The 14593-nt window shown below is 32.0% G+C and overlaps 2 protein-coding genes across 2 annotated transcripts; one reads left to right on the top strand and one right to left on the bottom strand.

The window, feature by feature from the left end:
* The first annotated feature begins 3238 nt into the window (after positions 1-3238).
* On the top strand, positions 3239-4625 carry LOC103833699 (eukaryotic translation initiation factor). Its single transcript, XM_009109770.3, has 5 exons — positions 3239-3493; positions 3566-3740; positions 3817-3942; positions 4237-4302; positions 4386-4625. Exons 1-5 carry the CDS (start codon positions 3291-3293, stop codon positions 4416-4418), a joined length of 603 nt encoding a protein of 200 aa, XP_009108018.1. The 5' UTR covers positions 3239-3290; the 3' UTR covers positions 4419-4625.
* Positions 4626-8588: 3963 nt separating this feature from the next.
* LOC103833700 (transcription factor TT2) lies at positions 8589-12963 on the bottom strand. Its single transcript, XM_009109771.2, has 3 exons — positions 12004-12963; positions 11785-11914; positions 8589-11709 (listed from the first exon to the last, which is right to left on the bottom strand). Exons 1-3 carry the CDS (start codon positions 12143-12145, stop codon positions 11199-11201), a joined length of 783 nt encoding a protein of 260 aa, XP_009108019.1. The 5' UTR covers positions 12146-12963; the 3' UTR covers positions 8589-11198.
* Between the last annotated feature and the right edge of the window lie 1630 nt (positions 12964-14593).

The raw sequence follows: 14593 nt of genomic DNA on the forward strand, positions 1-14593 counted from the left end.
TTTTTTACCTAGAAAAGATTACCCTGTAAGACTCAGACGACGTTAGAAAGACCGTGTTCTGGCAAAAACTATTTTTCTAAAAGGAACAACTTAGTGTTTAAATTGAACAACACTTTAACCTGGCCCTCTGAAGTTTTTTGAGAAATTATGGTATTCACGCTTGAGATCTTCGACTTCTTGCTCTCTGAAGCGAGAGGATCCTGGTTACTGGAAGCTTTGCGCTTGGTACAAGCAGAATTCTTTGTGATTAGCACATCATCATCAGGGGCAGCATGGCTATATTCCACCTTCTTCGTTGATATCGTTTCCATGGCCCTCTTGTATTCTGCCAAAGCTTTAGCTCTAGTTGTTCTTGACATGTTCCCTTAAAATGTACCAAATAAGAAGCGAAGGAGCCAACACATCAGAAGTAAGAGGATCATGAAACTGGAACTTACCCCAAAAAACGGATGCGTTCCAATGCCTCCTTGCTAATTAAGAAAGGAACTTGACGTTGCTCGATAGGGAACTTTAAGACCTTCTAAACTGTCATTTTACCCGCAAAAGAAGTAGGAAGAGACACGTTTTCAAAAGAAAATACGAAAGATTAATTCAATGAAAACCATAAAACTTCACAAGACCATAAGGACACCTTACCAGTAAAATGCTAAAAGGTGGAAAAACCAGGAAATGTCATAAATGCGAATATTTCAGTCAACAAAGACACCCTAAACCTACCAGCAAAAGACCATGCACCAAAAGACAGATTTTGTTAGTCATTGTAACACGAATCACGGATCATGAGTCCCTCAAGATCATACGATCTCATACAGCTCCGAGCTAAACCATCTAAGGGATAACAGTTTCATTTGACTCCTTGCAATAAGGAATTTACTTCCAGGGTTCTAAGTGTTCCATACCGAAACAAACTCGAAAGAAGCTAAGAAGCGAAGTTCTGCACCTTTTACTTATATACCTTTTGAGAAGGTATAACTATGGTCGACCAAAGTGCACATGTTATCTTTCGACTTCACCCATGAAATCGAATGATAAGGGGGAAAACTATTGGGGATAATAAATCTAGGAATTCATTTCTCCTACTTAAGAGCATGACGCCAGCCCTCTTCTCCTGCCAAGACGAGTTTTGGCTCCCGAGCCGGGTTTTCATCCTGCATCCTGGTAAAATGAAAAATTGATGCGAAAGAGAAATATATCCATATTTCAGGATATGAAAGGATCTAACCTAATTATAGACCTATAAAAAGGGATCCCAAACTCTGGAACAAGGATCTACTAATTAAGGTTTCCACTATAGAGTTAGGCGGCTAGTACTATGGTTTATTAACAATCATGTTGTAGTCTCGACTCTCTTGATCAATAAACTTATATTTGATCATTGAATCTTGGTATTCTATTACTTACTTCATATTTTCGTAGTATCACGAAGAATCTTGCACAGATTTACCCAACAATTATTAATGAATGGATATATTTCATTTAGGCTAATTAGAAGTTATTGGTGCTTGGAAAATATAAACATGAACTCCCAACGGAACTAAATATTTCATTTGATTTTTGAAATTTTCAGGTATGTTTTACGAATGAGGCTTGAGGTGAAGTGCTATGGTCAATGCATAAGTTAATTTTGCAATTAACTATGTTGTGAGTTTTTCTTAGCATATTTCACGTGAATTATGCTAATTTTACTTTGTAAACAGAAAATATTGAGTAGATTACAGTCAAGTGTACATTTAATTAAAGTTAATTTTCAGTTTGACCAAAAAATTATAAAATTTGTCTTTTCATAGGAAACTTCATGTGATGTCTGTTGTTGTAAAGAGACTTCGCATAAAATATTTCTAAATGTTACATGAAGTCTTTGAGTGTCACATGAAGTCTACTCAAATTAGCTTTGCAATTGACAGAAATGATAAAACATTAAATAAAAAAATAAATCAACTAGAAGACTTCGGGTGAAATATTTTATTTTCAAAATCGAACAGACTTCGCCCAAACTCTGAAGTTTCATATTTTCAAAAATTGAACAGACTTCACCCAAAGTATGCTTTTAATTTATTCAGAGATTTTGGTATAACCCTTGGGTTTTGCTCATCTTGATCTTTGTAAGGCTAGCTTAGACCAAGTAATCGGTTTTTTCTTTTGATGCATCTGGATCAATTTATGCACTTGGAGCTTTATGGCTTGCTAAAGTATGACTGGATAGTGAGATGGCTCTTTTTTTTTTGAACGATTATGTGGGCTAAGTGATTGTTTGATTGATTTACTTTTCTTGGTACAATTGTTATACTGTAGATAAGTGAGACGCATGTGAATACATTTACACATGATCTATTACAACTTTTCTAATTTTTAAGCCTAGATTAAGGTCTGAAATTTCTCAAATTTATTTATCCTTTCTTTACAGAAACATGCCCCAATTTTTTTTTCCTTTCATTAAAGAAAAAAATTTCCTAATATTTTTTCACCTTAGAGCCCAAATTTCCATTGAGACGGGACAACCACTTTCACTAAATAAATATGTTTTTTATACTTATTTTGTGGATACATGCAGCGCTGGCTCTTGTGCGGATGATGCTTTGGCACAGGGTCCTACTATTTTTTTGTAATTTTTTTGTATATTTAAGGTTATGCAATTTTAATTTTATACAAGAAAAGGTCTTTTTGTTTCTTTAACACACAAAAAAAGGACCCTAAAATTTTGATTTGTATAAGAAAGGGCCCTAAAAATTTGTTTGTGCACAGGGCCTAAATATGTTCTGAGCCGGTTCAGGATACATGAAATGATCAAACATGTGAGAGTAAATCGATTGAACGCGAGACTAAGATAGAAAGGAAGGGTGGTGGATTTAGGTGGGTTAGGTCAAGTATGAACATGTAATAACTTATTAGCGAACTAATGTGTTGTACTGGACTTCGATTTATTTATCTGGATTCTTTTTATGCATTAATTAAGACTTTGAAAGAAAGAACTAAAAAAAAAACTAAACAATTTAAAGTGTAGAAAACTTAGAAAATGGCCAAGGTCTAAATCGAAGAAGTCCGCATAAAGCTTTACATGCAGTAAGAAATGAGTCGAGTCCCAAATTTGAACTTCGAAATTTGTTATATTATTAAGGAAGAATACATCAATTGTGTGCGTAATTACTAAAGTTTACACAAATAAAAGAAAAGTTAAAAAGGTTCTATCGAGCTGGCCCAAAACTAGACCCAAAGCGGGTCCATAAGGACTAGTGAGCCCCCTTTTAAGTAACGTTCCAAAAATCATTCTCTCTTTTTTTGCGAAGAAGAATATGGCGACAGAGGATGTGAACGAAGCCCTTGCGGCGGCGGAGGTAACGGCGATAGAATCGACGGAGAAGCAGCAGCCTCCTCACAAGCTCGAAAGAAAGTGGAGTTTCTGGTTCGATAACCAATCGAAACCCAAGCAAGGCGCCGCCTGGGGAGCTTCCCTCCGTAAAGCATGTACCTTCGATACCGTCGAAGACTTCTGGGGGTTTGTCTTTTTCTTCTTCGATCTAAGATTTTCTGTGAAGTTATACTAATAGGGGTGTGTGTATTGTTGCAGTTTGCACGAGACTATCTTCGTTCCCAGCAGATTGATACCCAACGCTGACATTCACATGTTCAAAGCTGGTGTTGAGCCCAAGTGGGAAGATCCTGAGTGTGCTAACGGCGGAAAGTGGACTTATGTTGTTACCAACAACAGGAAGCAAGCTTTAGACAAGGCTTGGCTTGAAACTGTACTCTTCTTCTTCTTCTAACCCTTTTTACTCTTCTGTTTTCTGACTTAATAATTTTATCTCTTGTGTTTGGCAGTTGATGGCTTTAGTTGGAGAGCAGTTTGATGAGGCAGATGAGATCTGTGGTGTGGTTGCTAGTGTCCGCCCAAAGCAAGACAAGCTCTCCTTGTGGACTAGGACTAAATCTAATGAAGCTGTTCTGGTATCATGCTTCTCTTCTCCCTTATATATGTTTGTTTGACAGTTTTTTAAACCACCTTTTGATACTTTGCTGACAGTATAATCATAAGCTATATTTGCCAAAGGATATGTTAGTATGTCAAAGATGGTTTATGAATCTATATATCTGATGAAATTGTTGTTTGTTGTTTGTTTATTGTTATTATGTTTTATATTGGTTTATGATCCTATCTGATGAGATTTCTACTCTGCTATATATTTAGATTGGTTTATGAATTTATCTGACGAAACTAATACACTTTGTTTGTAAACCTAGATGGGTATTGGGAAGAAGTGGAAGGAGATACTTGATGTCACCGACAAGATATCTTTCACTAACCATGTAATTACTACTTCCCCACGTAAAAAGCTAATCAATCATCCTTTTGTTAGTGCCTTTTTAAACTGTGGTCTATGTATATGCAGGATGATGCAAGAAGAAGTCGATTTAGTGTCTGAAGAGCAGACAAGAGTGTGTTTGAGACTGATGAAGATGCAATATGCCTATTCTCTTGCATTGTTTGAGCGGTTTTTCCTTGTAACTCTACAAAGTTTTGTGTTTCAATAAAAATATTTTTCTTAATATTAAGTTCAGTTATATAAATGACTTTGAAATCATCAATTTTGTACACCCTTTTATCATTTACTGTTCCTGTTTTATTCTTACATGAATTTACAATTGATTTTATGGTCTTGGTAAATAGAATATATTCAAAAGTATGAAAATGAAAATATGTTGAAAGAGAATGATATTTTTCCTCAACCTATTTGATAGTTGTTAACGATTTTGTTTTGAAGTTGCATAGTTCAAAATAGAATTTCTAGTATAAGTGATTGTGACTATTCAATTCAATAAGATTAGAATAAAAAATAGATACTCATAACAAAGTTAATTTAGTTGAAACTTAAACATAAAGTAAAGTTGATGTTGTATCTAGAGAACATATTTGTATCATTAAGTATCATGTGAACAGTATATAGAAAGAATAACATTTGAAATTTTATTTTATTTAATCCACGGACGGGTGAACAAATGATATAAATATTATTTAAAGTTTAACAAACCTTTGAAATTTTAATTTATTTTAATTTCAAATAGTATTAAATTTGACTATTTCTTGTTTTCTCAAAAAATTACTATCTAGCTATTATTCCGTTTAGATATTATATACTTGTTTGACCATTAATGTTTTTTCATGAAAATGAATATGTTTCAATTTTTTAAATTTTTTTTATAATTTGACGATGATAATAAAAATAATATTAAAAAATAGTTCTGGTCGATTGTGTTTAGCTTATATTATTTTTCCTTTTATATGTTTGTTTAACTTTTTATTTTATACATTTTTATTTAAACTGTTGATTTATATGATGTATCTGATTCATTGTAATAAAAATATATTTCTTGACATTGATGACTTCTTTTCATAGTTCCACCATCAGGCATGTAATCACCGGGCAACCCTAGCGCATTAAGAATGATAAACAATGATAAAAAAAAACATCAGTTATTTCCCGACAGAGTATAAAGAAGTTAATGTACTGACTTGGTTCTCAAATTTTGGTTGGGATGGGCGCTAGTGAGATTTGTAAATGAACTCTAATGTTTGGATGAGAAGTTGAATCGAGAAAGCTTCAACTGGAAGGTGAAGGTGCAGCCGACAATTTTTCCGATGCATTATAGAAGGGTCGAACTTTGGAATCTTGGAGCCCTGCGTTCTGGTGAGGGATAATATCTCAGTTACTTGAATATGCAGTTTACATGAAATATGGACAGAGAAATGTTCCTAAGTTGGTAAGTCTTACCATTTGTTGGGGGACCTCTGCAGCCCTAGTATTTGTCAACTAACTTATTACCGTATCAAAAGCTACAAACTCTGCTGAGTCAGATGCATAGGAGACGGTCACATTAACATATGTCACATATAATGTTAATAAATTAAAAATATTATTTATTATTTTCATAATCTATATTACATGTCAATAAATTAAAAAAAATTACAAAATAACATTTTCAGACTAATTTCATATACATGTTTTATTAAGTGGTATTTTGCCTCAAAATCTTTGATTTTACATATGCTGTAGCTTTTGATAAGTATATTTTCAGGTTTTAAGTCGCAGTGTATAAGGCCGAGACAGTGAAGAATGTTTAGCTATTACAAGCACTTGATAGTAATTGACTGCACCAGATTTTGATTCATATGAATGAGAGAGCATCAGTAACGTACATAAACCTTGGAAGTAGTAATGATTTTTGGCTAAACTATAATTTTGGCATTGTGAAATAAACTTTTCCACTTGATACTCTATTAAACTTTTGGAACTCATACACGTTTGCCTTAAGAAGTTCACATGCTATTAAAAAGTGCTCCTGCAAAACAAAGACAACTGCATCAGAGGTATCAATATGCAGGCTCTGGTTACACATTCTATACTGAATCTAATCAACAAAAAATTGAACATAGCACCAAAGCAGCACATAACCTAATTCCTCAGAAAATCCCCAATGTTGAAACATAAAATATGTAGAAAAACAACATTTTCTAGAAACATGATAAGTAAGATGATCGAAAGTAATAAAGACATAATCTACCACTAACCTGAACGTAGAAGTAGTCATACAGCCGAAGGAGATGATATTTGTCAGGGGACCATGCTGATTGATATACTTGAGAAGTTTGTTCTCATCGAGGCTCAGGTCAACAAATTCTTTGTTGTTCTCTATGATCTTTACATAGACATCAATGCCTGTGTGAAGATCATTATCCGATTTTGAAGAACTGAAACTCCATCATGGTTCTTATACTCTCTCTGATTCTGTCACTAGACTGATCAAGCCTCTCCACGGACATTGCCAATCTATTGCTCTCTTTGATCAGCATAAACCTGGAAAGAAAAGACTAACTTAAGTATACTCTCATCTAGTTCCCTTTTGTGAATTTAATAACTAATAAATTTGAGAAGAAGTTCAGTAATATGTTTGTAACCTGACGACACCGACATCGTTCGAATCATCACATGTGATGCATGGGAAGGAAAATACTCCCTCGCTACAGCTTCTTTAAACATTTTGAGCATGAAATATAACACAATCCGTTGTTGGTTTGAATTCCGCCCATATTGCCGGTGCCGAGAAACTCAGTTGATTATAATAAATGAGAGAAAAGTGACAATCCGATGGGTCAATTTACAGTGTTTAGAATTAACCTAACGTGCACACTACCACAATCGAATGGTATGTCGATGTAGCACTTTAGGATCGAATCCATAGAGACCAATGATTACACTTTATTTCTATAGGATCAATATCAAGCTAAAACAATATGGGGGTTTTTAAGTTGATTTCGTAACAAGCAAATAAGAGATTGATTTAACGTTTTTCAGATGATTAAGAATGCTAGCCTAGGGTGGTTTGATCGGGTGTTAAACAAGTGTGAGCCAAACAATTATTCAAGTTCAATTAAGAGTAAGTATAGAACTCGGATCACTCAGGTTGAATCAACCCACTCTCGTGGTATTGATTCCTTTGAAAATCGGTCTTGATGACTAAACTCTCGTTTGGATCAAGACACGATAGCAAGTTTTAGAGATCAAGTCCGATATGTTCACAATACACCCTAATATCTACTCTCGCTGACTAGGGATGCAATGCTCATTCATAACAGATCTATCAACCTATTAATACACGGTTAATGAACATGCTAAACCTAGGATCTAACATTAAGCGGCCAGTTTAATGCAAGCATTAAGAATAGTTATAAATGAAGACAATCAAGAGATTCACTTATCTATGTTTAACTCATGGATCTAACACCCTAACACCCTAGACTAAGCAAGTGGATTACTCAGCCATGGACAGAGAAAACATAGAGATAACAGATGAATAAAACATATCTGAATCAATAATAAAAAGCAAAGAGGGTTTAGAAATCTTCTCCAAAGGATGTATAGATTCTTCTTCCTTAACAAGAGTATAAGTTTTCTCTCTCAAAAATCTCTCACAAAAGTAACGTAGAATGTCTAGAATAATAAGAAAAGATATATTGCAGGTCTTTGGCGGCTGCAGGAGTAAAAGGGGGAAACCCAAGGTAAAATCCCGAAATATTTGGAAACTTCTTTAAAAATCTATGCCGCTGGAGCAGGTACTCAGGTTGCTCCGCTCGACTGTTCTGCGTGAAAATCACCAAATTGCACTCTTTTTCTCCTTTTTTCCTCCAACTGGTTTATCTCTCATCCAATGCAACTCCAGACCTGTAATAACTCGAAAAGGACTAGAAAGACTCGATAAAGACTTGAAAACCAATTAGAAAACATATATACAAGATGTCAAAAACACCATATATCACTTGTATTTCAAAACTTGGGTTTAGTTTATGAAAGATTGGGGTTCACATTGGATTAAGGTTTATATTTCCATGTAGGGTTTAGTGATTAGTGGTTAGGATTTAGTTTATGAAAGATTGGAGTTGACATTGAATTAGGGTTTATATTTTTGTGATTAGTTGATTTGGTTTAGTTTATGTACGACTGGAATTGACATTGGGATAAACATTACCACCTTCCATGAAGGTATAGCCATATCAACATTTGAAAAATATGTTAAGATGATCTTTAGATTGCAATTACATTTTCACATTTTCTATTCAATATGCTCGTAGAATGGAAATACATGTTTCTTGCATTTCGAAATTTGGGTTTAGTTTATGAAAGTGAGATTGACATTTGATTAAGGTTTATATTTCCATGTAGGTTTAGTGATTAGTGGCTAGGGTTTAGTTTATGAAAGATTAAGATTGACATTTTTGAGTAGGGTTTATATTTATGTATATGGTTTAGTGATTAGTTGATAGGGTTTAGTTTATGTACGTTTGGGGTTGACATTGGGGTAAGCATAACCACCTTCCACGAACGTATATCCATATCAACATTTGAGAAATATGTTAAGATGATCCTTAGATTGCAACTACATTTTCACATTTTCTATTCTATATGCCTCATATAGAATGGTAATACATCTTACTGGCATTTTGAAATTTGGATTTACTTTATGAAAAATTAGGGTTGACGTTAGATTAGGGTTTATATTTCCATGTAGAGTTTAGTGATTAGTTGATAGGCTTTAGTTTATACTTCATGTTGGGTTATTTCGTCGTAAGTTTATTTTTAGATTTTGATATTTGGATTCAAGGTTTATATTTGGGTTAGAGTTTAGTGACTAGAGTTTAGGGTTTAGTATTTAGAAGATAAGGAGGTATGGTTTAAGCCAACATGAACTTCTTCAATGCAATTATAGATATTTCATAATTTCACCAATATGTACTATGTTATTTATTTTGTTCTATTCTATTTGGATTTGGATTTTATATTTGGGTTTATGGTTTATATAAGGGTTTAGGGTTTAGTATTTAGGGATTTGGATGGATTGTGATAAGGTTTAGTATTTAAATTTCAGAGGTTGAGATAGTGATGGTGACAGATATGGAATAGAACATTTAAACCTTTTATTCTTTTACCTTCTTCAATGTTTGTTCTCTTCAGATGAATTTACAAGGTTGGTAAATGGAATAAACCATTTATTCTAAACATGTTTATATTTTACAGCACTTGTTTCACTGTCTACAGTAAAAAAAACATTTTTTGATAAATAACATAGTGATGTGGCTATTTCCTCTTCGTTCATATATAATAGTTTTGGCTTCATCTGCACCACAAAAGAACAACATCACCTATTTTTTTACTTATAATGAGAAACCTGTTACGTAAAAGAGTAAAACCGGATGATTTATGACTTAAATACCTAACATTGAATTATGTCAAAATTATTGTCATTCACCTACTTCATCTTCAAAATATGGCTACTACACAAATAAACCCAAAAATATATTAGGCGTTAGTATAAAAGACATTATTCACTATGACGCTTCTATGCTAATATAGACAACAATTAAACAAACTAAATAAGAAGACATGAACGTCGAAAAATTGGCCGGCGGGTCAAAAATTTTAATAGTTTAGTCCCCAGACGCTGGCTGCCCTGTTGTGGTTGAGGTGGTGATGAATGACTTTGTTGGTGTTAAAAATATAGAAGATTATATAAAATGGTTAGTTTGTTAATTAAATATTTAGAAAATTAAGGTTCGTTAGTTTTTCGAAAGTATATGTATATATAATATTCGAGCTAAATAATAAGAATAAATGAACATAACAAAACAAACAGAAAAGCATCTGAAATTGAACATATATATGAACAATGTTAGGTGGGGTGATCAATAAAGTTGAATATGATAGGCCAAGATATCCTCGCTTAGTTAAAATTGCACCAATTTAAATGCGTAAAGATTTGGTGTGAAGACTTTGAACTTCACTCATTTATAGGAAACCTATTAATTGATTGATCACCAAACTCGTTTCTTGTTATTTCGTTTCATCACATACGTCACTTCTTTCATTTCATCAAACGAGAAGTAGTCGCTTCTACGTTCTAACCAAAAAGACGATCGGCAATAAAATAGTACGAGAACAAGCCATTATAGTGCTTTTATGTAAAGCTTCCAGTTCACTGAATTTGCTTGCTTTAGCCCGAACACACTTTCTAAGTCTTGAGACCATTTGAAGCAAATCCATTCAATCAGTTATAAAATAGGGTCACCGGGTTACGCACGTCTCGATCTCTAACTATTTTGCAAACCCGATTTTAGGGATTGGTAGAAGGGAAAGTATCCTCAACACCAACCTTTGATATATACGATGATTCCAAGAATGAAATTTTTAAAAACTCCTTACAGTTATGACAGTGTCTGCCTATAAATGGATATGAATGTATATTTTCGTTATACAATATTGTAAAGTCGATTTGTATCTATCTACCAAGAACAATAACACTGGTAAAGTTTTAATGATAGGGATGGTTAAGCAGTAGTTAGGGTATAATAAAAGCTCTATCATTTGTGGCATGCATGATGCACATAAATTGAACATGTAATCTATCAAAAAATGTATTTCGCCATTGCGCATTTGCGATATCTTATAATCATATTATATATGTTTGAAAGACAAAAAAAATTAAAGCACTTCCATAATACTCGAATTATGATAAATATTTGCAGAACTGATAATGACAAGAAAAGCAAAACAAAGTTAAAAATTACTTGTAATTAGAAGCGTTCAAACAAAATATAAATATATACTTTTGTTCGTACAGAGGTAGACGTAATATATGAAGATTTATGATAGGGTCTAACAATTAAAGTCCCAGAGACAATCTTCTTGAAGACAAGAAGTGAAAGGTCTATTAAGATCAAGATTACCCAGACAAGAAGTATCAGCCGAAACATAATCTCCCAGCACCTCGTCAGATGAAACAAGAGACATTACGTTTCCACAACCCAAACCATCAAAGTCCATCAAATCAGAGAAGAGATACTCAGACTGAATTTTATCAAAATCGATTTTAAGATCTCCCAACAATGAAGGAGAACCAGCTTGATGATCAATCACGTTTTCCTTCACAGTAAGAAGACTGGTACTACCAATACTACTCTGATTCTGAAATGTCAGAGCCTTTGGGAACCTAATCGCCTTTGGACGTATAACACATACTTTATTCATGTTGTTGTTGTTGGAATGTTTTCGACTTTTCTGTTGGTTGGTTTGAGATTTTGGAAGTCTTTTGCGGAGGTTTGAGTTCCAGTGGTTCTTTATTTCATTGTCTGTTCGCCCTGGAAGCCTCCCAGCTATCAACGACCATCTGCTTTACGCCGCTAACTTTTTTTTAGAAAGGAAGAGAATGTTATGTATTTTGGTGAAAGCAAACGTTAGTAACCTGTTTCCAAGGAGATTATGGAGGCGGATTATAAGTTCTTCTTCATCAGATGAGATGTTTCCGCGCTTTATGCCTGGTCTCAAGTAGTTCTTCCACCGAAGTCTGCAGCTTTTGCCACACCTCTTGAGACCTTTATATTTGCGGAAACAATGATTTTAAACATATTGATATAATCTTACAATCATTAAAAAGAAAAATAAAAGATGCACGGATATGTACCAGCTTGGTTTGGGAGTGTGCTCCATTTTCCTTCGCCGTGGAACATGATATAGTCTTTAAGGATCTTGTCTTCTTGATCGGTCCAAGCTCCTCTGTTTAACTCCTCTTTCTTCACCTTACTACTTTCTCTCTTTCTCATCATCTCTCTTGTTGTTGTGTGGTTGGTAGACTTGTCTTTAGCGTTGTGTTAAGAATAGATTATGTTCTGTGTTAAACTAAGTATCTTTATAGGGAGTTGTTGCAATGTCCGTTACATCAGTCGCTTTCCAAAACCTCTGTCACACACACACACTTTTTAGTTTCAATGCTTTTCCCACTTCACACCATGATTTACTAGTCTAGTCTTACGTGCTAAGTCTCTAACTGTGTAGTTCCTAAACCGACCTTGATCATTATCGTATAACAAATTAGGCATGACTGTGAATGATTGGTGCAGTCTTAGTCGCATTCTAGCTTGTAAGCAACCATCTTCAGTCTTCACTGAAAAGTGGTAAGAGCATCCTCATTGCTAATTGTTAAAATTAAATACTCTCAAACAAAAATAATAAATTTTATTTTAACATAATATAACTAATACTATTTGAGGTCCAAAAATAACTAACTATTAAAAGAAAAATAAAATTATGAAAATAACTTTATATTTTCGTTTATGTTACAAAAATACCACTATAGTTTATAACAATCCCTAATAATCCATTTGAGGCATTTTCATCCTATCAATATATATATATATTTATAAAAGGCAATAATCAAAAAGATATTCGTACAAGCTATTCTAAGATTACACTAATAAATTTTACTACATCTTTTTGTGTCAAATATATATACATAATTATATTTAATAGTATTATAGCTTTATATAAATGTAAATAACTAAATACTCTTGTAATGAATATTAAATAATTATTATACATTTCTATTACTTTATTTTTAATTATACACATAAAAGAAAATTTATAATATTATATACAAAAAATTATAGCATTATTAAATTATTAATTAAATAATAAATACACTTAAATAACTTAATCTATTCATTAATTTGTAAATTATAAAATTAAATTAAAGTAACTTTACACACAAAATAAAAAAAAATTAGAATTCATAATATTAAGTCAATGATAATCATTTTAATTTAAATTATTTAAAATATTATAAAAGTAAATATTAAATCATTGATAATAATTTAATTTAATATTTTTAAAAAATATATATATTCAATATTAAATAAATATATATATCATACCAATATATATTTACTTGATAAAATTAGAATATTAAAGGATTTATTTACGCTTGATATTTGACCAATACGCGACATGTTAAAGGATGTATTACTCCGTCTCAAATTTAATAAAACTAAAACCAATGAAAGACACATAAAATGAGTTATTCTATTTTTATTATTATATAGTTATATTTATACAAAACTACAATCAACCATATAATATTAATTTAAGGAAATTTTAGACGAACATATGTTATTCCGTAAAACAAATATTGCAGCTCACCTCCATATCAAACTTATAATGATTACTTTATTTAATAGAATATATTTAAAATTATGATATTGCATTATAGTACTGATTAGTTAATAGCATAACTATAAATAATTAATTTTTTTTACAATTTGTATATAAAATTACTCTTTCCAAATCTAAAATACGAATATGTAACAACTAAAAATAAAACTAAAAATAACATTTCTCATAAATTATGTTCATCTAATTTTTAAATATTTAAATTAATATAAATAGAATAGAGATTTTTTTTTTTAGATTCAAAACTTAGTTTTAAGAAATAATAAAAATAATAATGTACACAGACTTAAATAAAATATATAAAAATAAAATACATAAATTATGTATGCACTTATAATTTCTATTAAATAAAATTTTGTAAGGAAAACTAATTGTGCAATTTAAAATCTTGAATCAAAATCGGCAGGTGTTATTGGTTTATATATTTTGATTGATTTAGAAATCCATATAATATTTATAAATCCAAGTAAAATATACAAATCCGGAGGTTTTCCCTCGGATTTGAGTCTTTGTATTTTAACTAAAAAATCCAAACAAATCCATTATAAAATCAAATATATTAGTAAATCTGTACGATTGAATAACACTTGATTTGATATTGAATTTATGAATTATTAAACCAATAACACATGATTTTAATACAGATTTTAAAATCACAGAACCAATAACACTAGATTTAGTTTGGATTTTCAAATCCATTAAAATACGACAACCAATAACCCCTACCAAGTTATCTAAATAAATTTTAAGTCCAAGAAGAAAGATAAGCGAAAAACGTATGTCCAAAGGAGTTTTGTTCAGTTTCTTGAAAATTTTCAAGTGAAAAACTCTTTCTTTCTTCTACTTTTACTTTTTATTTTACTATTTTATTGGAAAGATATTTATTGAGTTTCTACCGGTGGATATGTTCTAACACTTATGACAGTTCAGTAATTTCACAATTGGATCTATCTTAAAACTCTGATATGTTCCAAAGGAGAAATATTTTTGTCAAGTGGAGCTTAGGTTAAAGCTCGCGTGACATGACAAACTTCTTGGATGTCTTAGAT

The sequence above is a fragment of the Brassica rapa genome, chromosome A08 (genome assembly GCF_000309985.2).
Source record: "Brassica rapa cultivar Chiifu-401-42 chromosome A08, CAAS_Brap_v3.01, whole genome shotgun sequence".
NCBI lineage: Eukaryota > Viridiplantae > Streptophyta > Magnoliopsida > Brassicales > Brassicaceae > Brassica > Brassica rapa.